Source organism: Trichomycterus rosablanca, chromosome 3, assembly GCF_030014385.1.
Source record: "Trichomycterus rosablanca isolate fTriRos1 chromosome 3, fTriRos1.hap1, whole genome shotgun sequence".
Classification (NCBI taxonomy): domain Eukaryota; kingdom Metazoa; phylum Chordata; class Actinopteri; order Siluriformes; family Trichomycteridae; genus Trichomycterus; species Trichomycterus rosablanca.
This window is the reverse complement of record NC_085990.1, coordinates 31,507,283-31,521,122: the sequence shown is the minus strand read 5'-3', so window position 1 is coordinate 31,521,122 and position 13,840 is coordinate 31,507,283. Positions and strand designations below refer to the sequence as shown.

Below are 13,840 nucleotides of genomic sequence, written 5' to 3'. Positions count from 1 at the left end.
CAAAATTGAGCAAAGCCACTTTTTAATGAGAACTACAGATTAAAAACCCATTCAATTAAAGTCTTAATCAAACACAACCCCTCAAGTCTTTTAAATATTCCGTTTTTGGTTATTTAATCTCTCTCTAAACAAATAAAAAAGCAGTCACCTTTTTGTTCTTTTGAATACTACCCTACCACAAACCTCTTATTACAGATGTGTAAATAACTGCCCTTTAGCAAATTACATTTTACATTTTGTACAATAGAACTGTATTGAGTGCTTATTATTTCAGCCAATAGATTTACTTATTTTAAAGGGAATAGGCAACCAGCATTGAAAAAAGGTTGTTGGTACCAATACTAGCTGTAAGCATTTAAGTAAAAAACATCTAGGACTGTGGTTTGTTTGTTTGTTTTATTAGAATTTTAACGTCATGTTTTACACTTTGGTTACATTCATGACAGAAACGGTAGTTACTCATTACACAAGGTTCATCAGTTCACAAGGTTACATCAAACACAGTCAGACAATTCTGTATCTCCAATTCACCTCATTTGCACGTCTTTGAACTGTGGGAGGAAACCGGAGCACCCGGAGTTAAACCCACGCAGACACAGGGAGAACATGCAAACTCCACACAGAAAGGACCCGGATCGCCCCACCTGGGGATCGAACCCCGGACCTTCTTGCTGTGAAGCGACGGTGCTACCTTCTAGGATTGTGGTAAAAGGTGCAAAAGTCCAGTAATTATGGCTTTGCCAATTACTAACATTAACATAATGAGCTAAAACTGTAGTTACTACTGATTGTTTCAGTAACTGCTCCATAACGCAATATCTTAGTAATAACAGCATGTGAATGGAAACGCATTATTTCTTTAACATAAAAGTGCCACAGTAAATACGACAAAAATACCCCACTCTTAAAATTTTAAAAAATGAGGCTTCAACATGCTGCATCTATTATTAAACTAGTTACTGTTGTGTTTTGCTACAGACAGACTAGATAAAGACTCGTTTATTCTAAAGACACAGATGCACCAGAATTATCAGTCATGATCAATCTGACAACACAGAATGATGTATGCTGAGGGAAACTAAAAAAAGTGTAAATAAAAGGAATAAAAAAGCTATAATAAGGAAGAATAACATGTCAAATGTTTATATACAAACTGTCCCCTGTAACAAGAAGTGTGGAAATAATCCACAGGAAATCTGTCTGGTTAGTGGTGCTTGAAAAGATTCGGCTAAGTTTGGAATCAACTCACAATCGACTGATGTATTCAGATGTATCTGGCTGCTCTAGGTTTCAGTTGCATAAATATGCAGCTGGGGTGTGTTCAAGTGCTGGTTTTACACATCTACCAAAAACAGTCAACATGATAAAACAGAAAAGCAAAAGACCAAAAACAAATTAATTAGGCTGTAAAAAAAAAAAAAAAAAATAGAATCGGTAACATGCTCAGCTGGCAATAAAATTTGACAGTGAGTCAAGTCGAGTCAAATTTATTTGTATAGTGCTTTTTACAGTGGACATTGTCTAAAAGCAACTTTACAGAATCCAGGACCAACAGACCAAAAACCCCTGTTGAGCAAGCTGAGGGCAACAGTGGCAAGGAAAAACTCCCTTAAAAATACAGAAAGAAACCTTGAAAGGAACCAGACTCAGGAACCCATCCTCCTTGAGTGGCCTGGAGAATAATTTGAATAAATAGGATTTACACAAATCATACATACACAAAATTAAATTAAACTAAAAGTTATAACTAGCAAAAAACGTTGGTGTTGTGTCCTTCTGCATTGCCATTTTTGGCTGGCAGAGGGAGAACAGAGGCACAGATAGTTAATGTGCCAGTTCCTCTTAACTCACAGTAATCAGTGCCTCGCTGAGCGTTAATACACTCCAGGTGGAAGTGTTTCCACATATGACAGATTCTTCCATTCAGACGTGCCTGTCTCTGTAAAACCATGATGCTGGATTTGATCCGGTCTGGTTTTCTTGAGCTGGATGGCAGCATACTTTATCTATTTTCAAGGGACTTGAAATGTGGCAGTGTGGGAGCATAACAGTTGGAACCAGCCTGGATGAGCAAGCTGCCCAAGACACAATGTGACGACCCATTTTCCAGCGTGGTCCCTACATAGTGAAACCATGCTGGACGCGACCTGGTTCCCTATCTTTCCCTTGGTCAAGCATTCTGAACTTGGGTTCATTTTCTATTCTTAGAGGTGTTAGGCTTCAGTTTGCACTTCTGTAGTGAGGCGCAACCTGCCCCGTTACAAGAATCAGCCACAAAATCCCTGTACACTATACATCTGAACCCTTCTAGTTTATTTTTATTAATTTCAGAGATGATTGAATCATCATTATGTATCAACATATTATAAGTGTACAACACCACCACTGTGTAAAAACAGAGTAAAACAGCTCACAGTGCTTGGCTGATCAGCTTTTAAACAATCAAAACAACATTATTAATGACAAATGTTTTAATAAAAATTAAAATATTAATGATATGTTAAAAAGCTTATGTTGATTAGATTAAACTTATTAAAGTAAAGGTCTACATGTGTTTCAAACCATACAGACTTTAGTGACGCTGCACAGTACAAGATTGGAAAGTAGCCTTTTAATCACGCTGCATCCAAATTGCTAAACTCTTTTTTTTCTTTTTTCTTTATGCAATTTAGCATAATCAATTTGTCTTCCGCTGCTGGGGGATCTCTGATTGCAGTCGAGGTGGGTATATTGCCGCTCACGCCTCCTCCGACCCGGGCGCAGCCCTTAGCGGAACCCTTTTTCACCCATGCATTCTGCACAGGCGCCTCTCTATCTGCTATTCAAGGTCCTTACACAGCGTTTGAAGATCCCACCCACATAGTCCGGTCATCCTGCCCAAGCACAAACGTGTCTGCTGCAGACACTGCCAATTATGCCCACGGGATGGCGCTCAGCCGACAGGTGGCAACAGCAAGTTTCACACCGAGGAGTTCAGAATCTCGGTGTTGGTGTGCTAGCGGAATATCCTGCTGTGCCACCTGGGCGCTCCTTTTGCAAAAAAAATTACATTTGTGAGGATGCAGAATTTAAAAAGAGAATAATTGTTGCGTGTATTTAAATACTTCAACAAACCAGAGTTCTGATCTTTTTTGCTTTGTTAATGTTTGTTTAGGTTTAATTGCTCGCAAAAACCATAAGGTCCTGGTTGTGCCAAACCTATGACAGTTGAACTTGTATTATTTGGCAATGAAACTAGAACCTTTGGTACAGAAACTGGAACTCTTTGTCCTAAAGCATTAATCTTTAACAGTGGACTAATAAAAACACACAGTTCCCTTATTTTGGTACCAAAAGTCCTCGGAGCAAATGTTCATATAATGACCATTTTCAATAAAAAAAATGATTGCATCCTTTAGTCATGCCTCTGTTATTAGATATTTTTCCACTGAAGGATTTTGGATTATTAAACAGTAAACATATTACACACAAAAGCAGCTTGAGTAAAACAAAAGTCATAAGACACACATTTTGCATTTATTATAACAAATGAATGTTATTCCCACACCCACCTTCTTAAATTTTAATTCGCTAGGTTTTGCATTTTTTAAATCAAACTATGTTCATGTGGTGTAACAAACAGGCAGCTTTCAAACAGTGTATTTGTCTCTAAAACCGTCCTCCACCAGTGTTTCAGGACATTATCGACACTTTGACCGCTGTCTTCATCATCATTATTATATTAGCAGCCTGCTGCTGAAGAAGTGTGAGTCAGCACTACTGCAGTACCGAAAAAAACACAGTGCAAATAGCAGGACATTGTTTTGTACCCAGAAAGCACCGTTCTTCCGCAGGGTACAGCAAGGGGGCCAGACATTATGTGATCGGACGTCCTCTGGCATGGATGTGGCTAGCTAAATGTTTAGTGGGGTTTTTTGAGGACAGATAGAGAGGATGGAGTTTAGTGGAAGCAGAAACGTCCGTCCTCTCTGGACCAAACAGTTGATGCAGGGTTCTGAAGCTAAAACTCATAGACACGATTAGCTGCAGAGAGGATTCTAACATTGCAGGTACTAATGAGAACAGTTAAACTGACTAAAATACAATCAGACATTGTGGAAAAATAATACACACATGAATAATGGAATTTTAATGGAAGCACATAACATGTATGTGTATGAATAATAATGGCATTACTGGTCACCACCCAGCATGGACCACTCGTCACCTCTGCATGCTGCTTATTTATGAAAGTCATTAAGAGAGAAAGAAAAAGAGCTGCTATTAAAAAATGTAGAAAAAAAGACAGAGACAAATGAATGCAGTCTTGTTTTACGCACTGCAGGTTCTGTCACACACACACACACACACACACACACACACACACTCACACAATGTCCTTAGCCCTAGGTGAACGTCGCTAAATCAGATATCAATAAGAGCAATACAGATGCAGAATGTTATGTCATACACACAAAAGCACTGAAAGATGTGTATACAGCTATAAAAGTCATGAAACTCTTAAAATTGTGACTAATTCTAGTAAAGTTACTGCATTTTGGCATTACTTAACAGCTAAATTGCACAATGACCTCACACTTGATCCCATAATCCAAAAACTCTATCAGCATCAGCCTAAAGAGCACATTCAACACTTGAACTCTTGCTAGTTAAACATTCTGTAGGAATAATGACCAAACAGAATTAGACCAGAATATGAGAACTTGTGCTGACCATTTATATGTAGGGCTAGAGCTTCTAACTTTACCTTAAAGTTAAAAATGACCTTACCTTAAAGTATCAAAATAGGTTGAGTTTACTTGTTATTAACTTCTTCAGCAGTTGGAGCTACAGTAGCTTGTCTGTTGGATCAGACCACATGGGCCAGCCTTCGCTCCCCCCGTGCATCAATGAGCCTTGGCCGCCCATGACCCTGTCGCCAGTTTAACACCGTTCCTTCCTTAGACCACTTTTGATAAATACTGACCACTGCAGACTGGGAACACCCCACAAGAGATGCTCTGACCGAGTCGTCTAGCCATCACAATTTGGCCCTTGTCAAACTCGCTCAAATCTTTACGCTTGTCCATTATTCCTGCTTCTAACACATCAACTTTGAGGATAAAATGTTCACTTGCTGCCGAATATATCCCACCCACTAACAGGTGCCGTGATGAAGAGATAATCTCTTAATCTTATAATATAAAGAAATATTGCTAAACTTCGTCCCACTCTAACTCTATCAGATGCTGAAAAACTGATGCACGCTTTTGTCTCCTCCAGACTGGATTACTGCAATGCACTTCTCATTGGGATTTCTAGCAAAAGTCTTCATAGATTACAAAGCATTCAGAACAGTGCCGCTAGGATCCTGATGAGAGTGCGAAAATATGAGCATATCACACCGATTCTACGTTCTCTTCACTGGCTTCCCATCTCTGTTAGGATTGAATACAAGGTCTCCCTCCTCACTCACCAGTGTATTTATGGTTATGCTCCCACCTATTTGAAAGAACTGCTCACCACTCAAACCTCATTCCGATCCTTCCGCTCTACCAACTCAAATCGCCTTCTCCCCCCAAGAACCAAGCTCAGTACCATGGGTGATCGGGCCTTCTGTTCTGCTGCCCCTCGCCTTTGGAATGCCCTCCCTGACCATTTGAGGGCACCACAGCCGATTGGGAAGAGACTCAAAACCTTTCTTTTTAGCAGAACCTATGAATAATTTTTAATTTATGTAGTGATTGTAGCTATTTTATTTATTTATTTATTTATTAATTGTAGTGATGTCTTTATCTTGTGGCACTTTGAGATTTGTACACAAATGTAAAGTGCATTACAAATTAAATGTATTATTATTATTATTATTATTATAATCAGTGTTATTCACTTCACCTGTCAGTGGTCATAATGTAATACCTGGTCGGTGTAAATAAAATTAATTGGCTGACCCTTTCACAAGTGAACCAGGGCACACCCCACCTCTTCAAATATCACTCAAAGTTACTAAGCTTTCTCCAAGGCAAGAGCGCCCTGTGGAAATACACTCATAAGGTATACACTGCTGTAGGCTGGTCACCAGTAAGTGGTTGTTTACAGCTTCTATGCATAAATTAAGTCATTCTTTCAGTGTTGTTTACCAAGGAGAACTGATAGTTTATTAATTAAAAAATATTTTACTCTGTATTCAACTGCATATTAAACAAATGCTTTTAATTCTGAAAAAAAGGTTATGTTTAGGTTAAAGGTTAGGTTATACTTGAAATCCCAACCTCCAGATGACAGGGTTTTCCTTTGTATGTAGCAGCTACTAAAGAAGTGTGTGCAATCTCATGGATCACTGGCCACCTGACAGCAGACTACAATCTGTGAGTCTGTGGAGTTGTACATCTGAACACATAGCTCAATAAACAAGGAGCTTCAGTTCTAGTTCTTTACTATTTACCCTCACACTTTTAGCACAACATGGATGTCAGGTCAACTGCACCAGTTAGTTGGTGTTTAGGGAAGAGTTTTAAATATGAACAAGCCTGAGAACCTGATTACTTAGTGTCATTGATGTTAGAGCTCATACATGTATATAAATACACTATAAGACCAAAAGTATTTGGACACCTGATCATGAGCTTGTTGGACATTCAATTTCAAAAACAGTGTTAAACAGAGTGACCTCTATGTGATACGTTCAGCTATAACAACAGCCACTCTTATGAAAAGGCTTTTCACAACACTTTACAGCACATCAGTAGAACTATTGCAGGGGCACAGTCATGCCAGAACAGAAAAGGGCCTTCCCTACACTTCTGCCGTAAGATTAAAAGCATATAATTTTCCTAATATATTTGATTAGTTGATGAATTTAACAGTCAGAAGAAATGTCCCAATACCTTTGCTCATATAGTGTAGGAATTTAATTAGAGGCAGCAATTAAAATAATAATTTAATTATTTTTAAAATGCATTGTCCAACCATACACTTGGATTTTATGTGTGTAATCATGTGATGTTCACAAATGGAAGTTAATATTTAATTAGTAGGCACAGCATAGATGACTGCTATAAAAATGCATAAAGAGGAATTCCAAAATCTGCTTCCAGCTATCCATGTGGCTATTGTATTGAAAATAAAAACCAGTCTTTTATTATGCTATTCAATAATATAGTCAAAAAATAAAAGAATCATTCATTTACATTCATTTACATTCTCGGTATTTAGCAGACGCCTTTATCCAAAGCGACTTATATTACAGTTACAGTATACAGTCTGAGCAATTGAGGGTTAAGGGCCTTGCTCAAGGGCCCAACAGCAGCAACCTGGCAGTGGTGGGGCTTGAACCAGCGACCTTCTGGTTACTAGTCCAGTACCTTAACCACTAGGCTACAGCTTGCCCCACAGCTTTCTTCCAATCAGAGCTGTTGGAAATCACAGCTGGAAATCACAGCTGTGCTATAAACCTGTTTGTGTGTCTAGCCATAACTGGCCATGCCTGTGTGAGGGAGGTCAATGGAGACCCTCAATGCTGATGCAAATGTGGCATTCAGTAACAAACATAGCATGACCCTACATCCTCAATGTGATCCTGTCCATCCATCCTTCCATCCATCCTTCCATCTATCCTCCCTCCCTTCCATCCATCCATCCTCCCTACCTCCCTCCCTCCCATCCATCCCTCCCTCCCTCCCTCCCTCCATCCATCCTCCCTCCCTCCCTCCCTCCCTCCCTCCCTCCCTCCTCCCCTTCCTCCCTCCCTCCCTCCCTCCATCCTCCCATCCATCCATCCATCCATCCATCCATCCATGCATCTCTTATTTCCTTTTTATTCTTACTTTATTCAATTAATCATACATTTAACTGATGTCATGATCATCTTATTAGTAATTTATTAATCCATCTATTTAATTAATAAACCAACCTGATTAATAATGTGATCTAAGTGAGATGTTAATTTTTATGAATATGATTATCATGAACATAATACCCTTATTTTTATTATTATTATTCTTTTCTTTCAATTCCTTAAATTTGTTTTTAATATAAATAAACTGTGGTTGTCTTACTTTGGATGAGTGAACTGGTCTTGCAGAGTGACTTTCTCCACGAGATCACTTCCTATGCTGCGCACCAAATCGTAGAAGTCATTCTCTGTGTAACCTTCTGCTGGCAGCCAAAAGGAGATGTCATTGAAGAGTGGTGGATATTTACTGAAGGGCTAAAACACACAGACACAAAATCAGAGTGCTGATGGCTAAGGAAGTAAAATCAATTATACATATCTAAGTCCTCTAATTACTCTCTCAAAAGGTCTTGCAATACATGCAGTAAAGAGAGGCTTGAAGAATTATCATCAGCAGCAGTAAAGGGAATAAAAATCCCTTCATTCTGTCTGGTGTACATTTATTGTCTATCTTATAACCTATACTTACCATAAAGGTGCACTTAGTAAGTACGCCCCATCCATTCATTTAAAACACCCAAAAGTACCTCACTGATCATATATTATTTTGGCGGTGGACCATTCACAAAACTGCATTGACACTAACATGGTAATGAGTGTTGCTGAGGTAAAGTTGTATCAGTTGGGATTTTTAAATATAACTTAAATTGACTGGCCTTTTTATTAGGAACACCTACCCTGTTAGCACTCGCGGAAGTAGAGTTAGAGACTAGAGCTATTGCTTTTTTCATGCACCGTGAGGGTTATTTTACCTCTAGCCTTTCATCAGTGGACACTTTCTGACCACTAGATGCTGTTGGCTTAAGCGTTTCGGTTGTAAGACTATTTAACTCCCAGCATTCTCACTGTGGTGGTTAAAAATGCAGAGCTTAGAATAGTATAACACCCCCAGTTAATATACTGTCAGTGTTTTACGAATGAAATAGAGAGGGGTGACACGACGATCGAGGTGGTCCCACAGATGCTCAGTTGAGTTCAAGTCTGAAGAATTAGGGGGCCATTGTAGTACTTGGACGTCTTGGTTATGCTCTTCCAACCAATGTCGGACATTTCTAGCCTTGTGACATGTCGCACTGTCTTGCTGGAAGATCCCATCCACCCCAGGGAAGACACTTTAACCCATGGTACTTTTACCCATGACAGCAATGAGGAATACACTGTATGTGCAAACAGCCTATCTCACACCTTATATACCCACCAAGCCAGCTCATGAAATGTGACTTCCTTCATGAGCTACGTGCTGCCGCCATCGAAAGTCGGAAGTGGTCATAATAATGTGACTCGACTGTGTATATAGTGGGTTGAGGCATCCTTCAGATTAGATACACACATGTGTGTGTGTGTGGGTGTGTATACATATACTGAGCATTACTTCAGGTCTTTATATACCTTGCTTTGTGCACATTGGCACAGTAATGCTGAAACAGGAAATGACCTTTCCTAAAATGTTGCTGCAAAGTTGAAAGCATATAATTTCCTTCATATAATTGCTTTATTACACCTGTTAGCAACTGTTGTGAACTGTTCAAAAACTAGAAGGGCTGTCCCAGTATCTTTGTCCATACGCTCAGGTGTCAAGGCGATAAAGTGTAACAATATCATAATATCAAGAAGCTAATACAGGGCTATTAAACATATTTTAAACATTTATTGAATGTTTTACTATAAGTATAAATATTAAAGCATGTAAGATGAAAGTCTTTTAATTTGGAGGGATACAGAAGGTCTGTGTGATCTACTTCTCACTATGTGCTCTAGAACCTTCTATTAAAATTTAATGATGTTTGAATATAATAACTGGGAAGGCCATGAAAGGTACATGACTTTATCCTGGTGTACAATAAACCAATCCAAGCCATTTATAAATATTTATAAATATTCGAGGTGATATCACCTTATAATTGGAATTATCATCAGGAAGGGGTGTTTGCACCATGGGTTTAATATTGTTGATTTTATATTGTTGGCTGTTGAACGGCCATGCAAACAACCATTAAAACTACCGATTTTCATTGGATGGCCGCTCATACGTTTATGAGTACGCTTAGCAATTGTTTAGATGTTGGATCATTCTCAGCACTGCAGTGACACTGACATGGTGGTGGTGTGTTAGTGTGTGTTGTGCTGGTATGAGTGGATCAGACACAGCAGCGCTGCTGAAGTTTTTAAATACCGTGTCCACTCACTGTCCACTCTGTTAGACACTCCTCCCTAGTTGGTCCACCTTGTAGATGTAAAGTCAGAGATGATTGCTCATCTATTGCTGATGTTTGAGTTGGTCATCTTCTAGACCTTCATCAGTGGTCACAGGACGCTGCCCATGGGGGACTGTTGGCTGGATATATTTTTGGTTGGTGGACTATCCTCAGTCCAGCAGTGACAGTAAGGTGTTTAAAAACTCTATTAGCGCTGCTGTGTCTGATCCACTCATACCAGCACAACACACACTAACACACCACCACATCAGTCAGTGTGACTGCTGTGTTGAGAATGATCCACCACCTAAAAAATACCTACTCTGTAGTGGTCCTGTGGGGGTCCTGACCATTAAAGAACAGGGTGAAAGCAGGCTAAAAAGTTATGTAGAGAAACAGATGAACTACAGTCAGTCATTGTAGAACTACAAAGTGCTTCTATATGGTAAGTGAAGCCAATAAAATGGACAATGTGTGTAGAAACAAGGAGGTGGTTTTAATGTTATGGCTGATCAATGTATAAAACTATTATGCAACGTCTGTGTCTCTTCAAGTAAATTCAAGTGAGCTCTGACATGTAACCACTGCCTCTCTTTGCTGATGCCATTAGTCCATTTTGACATAAACTACCAGAACTTTTGAGACCAGTTTTTAAAATGCTATTGTCCTTATTTAAAACACAAAGGTAAAAAAAGAAGAGAAAGAGCAAGCAAATAATGCACCAGGTGCTTACTCAGTTGCAAAAGTACTATGGCCGTGGCTTATAGAAACAAGCTTATATAAACATTCTTTATAATTTTTATAAATTGGATTTAGTATTTTTGCTGAGTGGGCATTGAAAGCTAGCAACTTCTAGGCAGCAAAGTTGCTGAAGTTCGCACATAGCTAAATGAGATTGTACTTTCTGAATTGAACTGGAATTTTTATTGGTTATCAAGTAGTGATGATTTCTTGTACCTTATTGGTGTGATGATAGTGGTCCATAACTGACACAGATACTACAAGTGGAGTAATGCAGCATCCTAAGATCAGATCAGGTCTTTATTATTCTTGAGTCCAGCTTTTTGGAAACCATCAGGGCAGAATTCAGCCTGAATATTTTTTCACCTTCTGTACCAACTGAATAAAAGCCATTTTAGTGAAAGACCATCACACAGCCTATCTGATGCCTGCCAACTGATCATTCACCAACAAATGGTTTATTCTCTCCACTTAATCAAATAAAGATGAGCATTTGTGGCTAACTTGTAACAAGGTGGCTGCAGAATTAAGTTCAGTTTGGCCAGCATATGGGGCACGGTGGCGTAAAGTGTGATCCGTCAATCCCTCTAAAACTGACAATCACCTGCGCCTCATGAACAATAATACGTTCCAGGTGGAAGGTTCTCTATATATCACAGCTTTTCTATTTTCTCTTACAGTTTTTTGTGTTTTCTCAGAAGCCATGATGCCGGATCGCTCAATCTGGTCCGGTTTTCTATTGGGATGTTGGAATTATTTTGTCTTCTGCCCTGAGAACTGCCCTGGTCTTGTGGGCATTTTAGGTCATAGCATGTAACAACCTGACATTCCTGTTTTTGGAGCGGACCCACTGGAAGGGTAAGGGGTTGAGCTAATTCATAGCCGAGCTGACAGGTTCTGTTAGTTTGTTCTGTTTCCAAGGGCTGGCTTTTTGCTGACAGCCAGAGTAGCCGGTCATATTGCAACATCCAGTTCTCATGCCTGCACTACCTCTTTTCTGTTCACTTTCTCCGTTGTGGGTTGCAACCATTACTGTGTCTTTGCCACTTATTTTCTAATAATTTGGCCACTTATTTATTTGCAGTTGGCCTCTTTTTTTGTTAATGGCTTTTGGGACATTCTTATTATTATTCTATCTTGATTAAATATCTGAAAATGGGTTTTATTACTTCTCTTGCAGGTGTGTGGGGATCGTGCCTCATTCTCTCTTAAACGAGCTTCCTCCAGCCCCGAAACATACATTTTGTTCTTTAACTGAGTGCACCCTTAAGGTGAAATCTTGAAACAAATCCAAACAGGCTGCAAAACATTCCCTTCATCGCTACCTCATGATAGGGTACGTACTTCCTGACACATAAAAACAAACCTAATTATGTAATGGGGACAGACTGAAGGATTAGGAAAATAAACAGAGCAAAGGGGAAACAAAAATGATGTTGGTAGACACAATTCGTTTGGCTCTGGGTCAGAATCATTAAAAAGTGATACAACCCAGACGGAAAAGTGTGAAATACCATCGTGTTTCCATCCAGAAGAACATATGGGCATTAATAAAGAACAGACAGAGATGGAAAGACTGAATGGAATAAGTTAAAAGGATAGAAGTGGAACATAGCAGCAGGAGGCCAGAGGAGAATAAGAGGACAAATGTACAAGCTAAAATAACTTGAGGGCAATTTATCTAAAGCACATTGTTAATACATTACATAACAAAGTAATACACAACAGCTACATAATGAGTTACCAAAAACAAATGCCCTGCCCGTGCTCATCATTTATCCAAAAATTCATTACAAGACCCACTAAGAAAATCTTCACTCCAGCAGGCAAGAATACACAAGCAGTTTTAATGACAGACAATTTAAATAGAAATGACGACTTTGGTCCCATTAATTATTTTCCAATTTTGGCTAAAATTGCATCTATAGCATTATTGTTTATCTTTGCTGGATCTGTTATTCGTCAGTGTTGAATCAGTAAAGGAATCATCTGAAATACAAAACTCTTACAACTGTATTGTACTAAAATTAGGACAAATAGTGTCTCACAGGTAATGAACTCTTAAAAAACAAGTGCTGCTCTAGAGTGAGTCCAGATTTAGAAGACAGGAAATATGCTTGAACATGCAGGTTTCTGTCAGTTCAGAAAGTGGTAGTTACTGTAACTGAATATTCTGCAGCACTACAACACTGTGTGGAATAATGCAGAGTTTTTAATAGCTCAACAGAATTTAGAATAAAAAACATCAAATTGAAAGCACACGCATGAACACTATATTGCCAAAAGTATTCACTCACCCATCCAAATCATTAAATTCAGGTGTTCCAATCACTTCCATGGCCACAGGTGTATACAACCAAGCACCTAGGCATGCAGACTGCTTCTACAAACATTAGTGAAAGAATGGGTCGCTCTCAGGAGCTCAGTGAATTCCAGCGTCGTACCGTGTTAGGATGCCACCTGTGCAACAAGTCCAGTCGTGAAATTTCCTTACAACTAAATATTCCACAGTCAACTGTCAGTGGTATTATAACAAAGTGGAAGCGATTGGGAACGACAGCAACTCGGCCACGAAGTGGTAGGCCATGTAAAATGACAAAGCGGGATCAGTGGATGCTGAAGTGCATAGTGCGCAGAGGTCGGCAAATTTTCAATCGCTACAGACCTCCAAACTTCATGTGGCCTTCAGATTAGCTGAAGAACAGTGTGTAGAGAGCTTCATGGAATGGGTTTCCATGGTCGAGCAGCTGCATCCAAGCCTTACATCACCAAGCGCAATGCAAAGCATCGGATGCAGTGGTGTAAAGCGCGCCGCCACTGGATTCTAGAGCAGTGGAGACGTGTTCTCTGGAATGACGAATCACGCTTCTCCGTCTGGCAATCCGATGGACGAGTCTGGGTTTGGTGATTGCCAGGAGAACGGTACTTGTCTGACTGCATTGTGCCAAGTGTAAAGTTTGGTGGAGGGGGG

At 39.5% G+C, this 13,840-nt stretch overlaps 1 protein-coding gene across 1 annotated transcript in view; it reads right to left on the bottom strand.

The window, feature by feature from the left end:
• Positions 1-13,840, bottom strand: part of fars2 (phenylalanyl-tRNA synthetase 2, mitochondrial) — a 222,896-nt gene that overhangs the window by 84,147 nt on the left and 124,909 nt on the right. Inside the window, exon 6 of the mRNA XM_062991163.1 lies at positions 8,037-8,188. Within this exon, the coding sequence (XP_062847233.1) occupies positions 8,037-8,188 (152 nt within the window). The remainder of the gene's footprint in view (positions 1-8,036; positions 8,189-13,840) is intronic.